The sequence below is a fragment of the Heliconius melpomene genome, chromosome 16 (genome assembly GCF_056956725.1).
Source record: "Heliconius melpomene rosina isolate 202511_hmr_F chromosome 16, ASM5695672v1, whole genome shotgun sequence".
NCBI classification, from domain to species: Eukaryota; Metazoa; Arthropoda; class Insecta; order Lepidoptera; family Nymphalidae; genus Heliconius; species Heliconius melpomene.
In genome coordinates, this window is record NC_140404.1 from 7,777,197 (window position 1) to 7,781,711 (window position 4,515).

The 4,515-nt window shown below is 30.0% G+C and overlaps 1 protein-coding gene across 1 annotated transcript; it reads left to right on the forward strand.

Annotated features, from left to right (window-relative positions):
• The first annotated feature begins 331 nt into the window (after positions 1-331).
• On the forward strand, positions 332-3,033 carry AlkB (alpha-ketoglutarate-dependent dioxygenase AlkB). The gene is made up of 4 exons (XM_085199589.1): positions 332-669; positions 763-1,092; positions 1,416-1,609; positions 1,984-3,033. Exons 1-4 carry the CDS (start codon positions 556-558, stop codon positions 2,348-2,350), a joined length of 1,005 nt encoding a protein of 334 aa, XP_085055715.1. The 5' UTR covers positions 332-555; the 3' UTR covers positions 2,351-3,033.
• The last annotated feature ends 1,482 nt before the right edge of the window (positions 3,034-4,515 follow it).

Sequence of the window (4,515 nt, forward strand, 5' to 3'; positions counted from 1 at the left end):
ATAGTTTAAAAAACTAGAATATTCTACCAAATCAACAAAATGGTGCTTAGGACTAATATCGTAAGGTACGGTAGGGAAAGAAAGAAAAATTATCGATTAGTACCGTATTCTTATTTTCTATATTGTGTTTCCAAGGGTTTTAATAAATTAAGAAGTTTGTAAAATTATAAATTAAATTTATTATGAATTAAATTATTGCATTCGTAGTATGACTCACATTTTTTAAAATACAAATATTCTGGGAATTTTAATTGCTGTTTCCATTATTTAACCAATCGGGAATTATCAGCTAATCTACAACTCTCTGACAGGAATTGGTAGTCAATGTCACTTGACATTTATCAATTGTCAACCAATTTGTCACAAAATGTGCTAGTTTCCTTATTTAGATTTTTTTGTACTATTATGTATAATGTGAGATTGGACTTTACAAAACTATTATCTTGAAAAAGAGATTACTGATATACTGTTATGTACACATCGACGACATTAAGAAATAGCGAAATAGTGTAAGACAAAGCTTTTTAAAATATATATTCATAAAGTAACACAAACATGAACAAGGAGCTAGATAGTTTTATGAAAAAATTTAAATATTATAAATCAAATAAACCCAAACCTTCCCTTGAACAAGTTATAGCACCACAAAATAAGAATTATTATGATGAGGTATGTTTTAATTTTTTTATATCGTCATTTATACCTTTAATGTTATTCTATAATAATGGTTTTCATTTATATTGTGTTTAACTTTTATTGTAGGTTTCAAGCATTAATAAGAATATTATTGTGGAGGATGTAAGAGTGGAAATGCTAGGTTTAACTAACTTAAAAAATTGGAAGGCATATACATTTCACAAGCATCCTGGCCTTATTTTGATAAGAAATCCTTTTACCACTATAGGACAAAGATATTGGATACAGAAATGTCTTAAAGATTATCCAAGAAAACCAAATAAAACAATTATTGATATAGATTACAACCTAAATGATTGGTGGGCTGAATGTCATAAAAATAATGAATGTGATATCAAACTGCAAAAGAAATTGCGGTGGACTACACTTGGATATCATCATAACTGGGATACCAAAGTAAAAAAATCTTGTATGTTGCCTTTACAAAACATAATATTATGAAACTTAAAATATACTTATTAATCATTATTAATATTTTTTCTAAAATATGATACTATTTATCATACCAGAGTAGGCACAGAGAACCTAGCATCAAGACATACCCTGTTTCTGTCTAAATTTAATGTAGTCATATACAAAAAAATATAATAATATTATTCCTCTGAGTGCAAATTGAACCCATAACCATCACACATATATCAGACTCGATAGCACTGTAATCACAATATCTATCTGTCTCATAATCTGTGTAATATTAACTATTTTTATTTAAATTTCAGATTTACAGTGAAGAAAATAAAACTACATTTCCTGAAGACTTAGCTGAATTATGTGACATATTTGCACAGTATTTAGGATACACAAATTTTAAAGCCGAAGCTGCTATTGTGAATTACTATCACATGGGATCTACATTATCTGCGCATACTGATCATTCAGAAGTTAATTTACAAGCACCTTTATATTCATTTAGGTTAGTAAATCATATTTACATTACCTTAAAGAAGTTTCTTTTAAAAATGTCCAGATATGATACTGATATTTTTTTTTTTAATTTAGAAGCACCTTTATGTACCATGTAAGAAACCATAAAAAATAAATTTGGGAGTATGCTTATTTATTTACCCATCTTGCTTCTTTTTAGCTTCATGCTATATTCCATATAACAGAGTAGGCAGCAGGAATCAAGGAAACCTAGTGTTCAGACACATTGATCTCCACTTCCCGCTTATCAACAATTACCATACTTTCAATGAAATGCTGTGCCAATATGGCATATTCATATAGGCCTCATTATAATCGTGACTATACAACTTTATTACTATATACTTAAACATTATTTTTCAGTTTTGGCCAGTCAGCAATCTTTTTGCTAGGTGGAAAAGATAAATTAGAGGACCCATCTGCCATTTTACTAAACAGTGGCGATGTAATTATTATGTCCAAGGAAGCAAGACTTTGTTATCACGCTGTACCTAAAATATTACCAGCTACATCACAACCCTGGAGTTATAACGAAATTGAACAATTAAATACCATAGGGTATAATGGAGCAAATTATAAATATTTACATAAGGAAACAGAGATGAATAAAATAACAAATGAAATGTGGATTCAATTTGACAATTATATTAATGAATCAAGAATTAACATTAATGTAAGACAAGTGTTAAAAGACAACCAGAAGAATTTAAATGATGTTGACAATATATGAAATTATTTATTTATCAATATGTAGTTTTGTTTAGTTCCTATTTTTAGTTGAAATAGTTTTCTTTCACTTTGGTTGTTCTGTGATTACTGAAAAAAAATCATTTTTCTAAAGTAAAAGTGTAATTAAGCATATTATATAATTGAATTCATAGTGAAAGCAGAAAGTGGAGATTAGAGTGCCTTGACACAAAACTCTCTTTGCCTAAACTGTTATATAAATTAAAAAAAATATATAAAAATGTATTAAAATTTAAAACTATGTTTTGATAGCTTATATATATGTATTATTGTATATTCTCGCTACACGCGAAAGGACGCGCTTTGCCGGCACCTGACACCAGACAACAAAGCTAAGAAATGAAAATATTAAACATTTCATTTCCTTGAACGGGACTCGAACCCACAACCTATAGCAAAACTATATATTTACAATCACATGATTGTACCTCTGCGCTACGAACAGTTTCATTTATTTATTTTCAAATGACCTTTTACTGTATCCTGACAATGAAATTTGGGGCATAATTCACGAGAGCTAGCTTGACGGTCCACCATTAATCCCAAAAAACATTTCAAATAACTTTCTGGAGAGTATATGTGCAAATCGTTTTCTTCAATATTCACCATTTTCCCTAATCTGAGTCCAAAGTAATCTTTAAATAAAATTAGAATTTTAACAAAAAATTTTGCATTTTAATTTCTACTAAGCTAAGTAATGCGATAATTGACAAATCAAAACGTCAATCACTTATTATTAGTTGACTGATCTAGGAGAATATTTCAAAAGTCAATAAGTACTATATATTTTTGCAAATATTAAAAATAACAAAAATAAAAACATTATTTTATTAAGACTATTCAATTTATTTAAGACGACGATTTAATAAAAGAACAACACTTAAAGATATTAGATAATATTATCTTGATAAAGTATTTACTAAATAAAAATTTATTGTAATTTGAGGTCCACGTGGCCATCGTCTGACTAACTATTTCAGCACGTTAGTTGTAGTTGTAAATTTAATTTCTACTTAAAAATGAATCAGCTTCACGGTGTATCTCACACACAACAGGGTAGGCAGAGGGGACCTAGTGTTAGGACACTCCGTTCCCCACTTTCTGCAGAATTCTGGAGGTATTGTGTGTTGAATGGCAGAACTTAACGCCGCGCTTTGCCTCGACACATATTATATATGTATTATATAGTTTATTTTGAGCTTTCATTAAGTAAAACAAGTCATTAGTGGTAATAGTGTTTAAAGAGTCATAAAGTCCAAACAAACAAAATTGCGATCAGCAATTAGTACATACAGTTAGTGTTAAAACACTCCGTTCATAGCACATAAATAATTTCAATAAAATATCACTACCCATTATGCTCATTTGCCATTGCAATAAAATATTTAATGCATCCTATTACATTTTAGCTGTAATCCAAATATAATATTCGAACGGTACCCTCGATCGGAAGACATGAACGCTTCAATATTCACAAGTTCTTTGTATCGGTAGGCATTCATTCGCGATCGGCAGTTAGCTGCTCCATGCGATATCGAATCGAGCCCTTTCAATCGGAGGCGAATAGACGACAAAGCGGCACGATTCCTCCATTTGCTCAATAGAAATGCCATTTAGCGTTTCAGCTCAAAAAAGATGATTATCCTCAACCCTGCACATTTCATATCGTTGTACAACATCGATATCCAGAATCCAGTTCTTATGTTCGTATGGTTTTTACTTTTCAACTTTTAAGCTTGCTTTGTGGCTTTCTTTGCTTACAAGTACCTATGGAATGAAAATGTATTGGCATTTTCTTATAAGAACGTATTCGTAGTTGTAGGTAAGTACTTACTTATATAATTTTTCTACTTTATTCGTGTTTGAAATGCTCACTTAATAGTGTAGATATTTGTATTTTTGAAGTGATTATTTTTCAGATTTACGCTGTATTTCGCATGTAGTAGGGTGGGCAGAGGGAACCTAGTGTTTAGAAACTCCGCTCTCCACTTTCCATCACTCAAAGACGTGATTTGTCCAGACTAGAACAAAAAAAAATAAAATATTAAATATTTCACGTAAGTACTCGAGTTGGAATCGACCTACAAACTATCATGTTTTCAGTCATTTCATTACTTAAGTAGTTATTTGTTTTTGTTTTAATTTCAG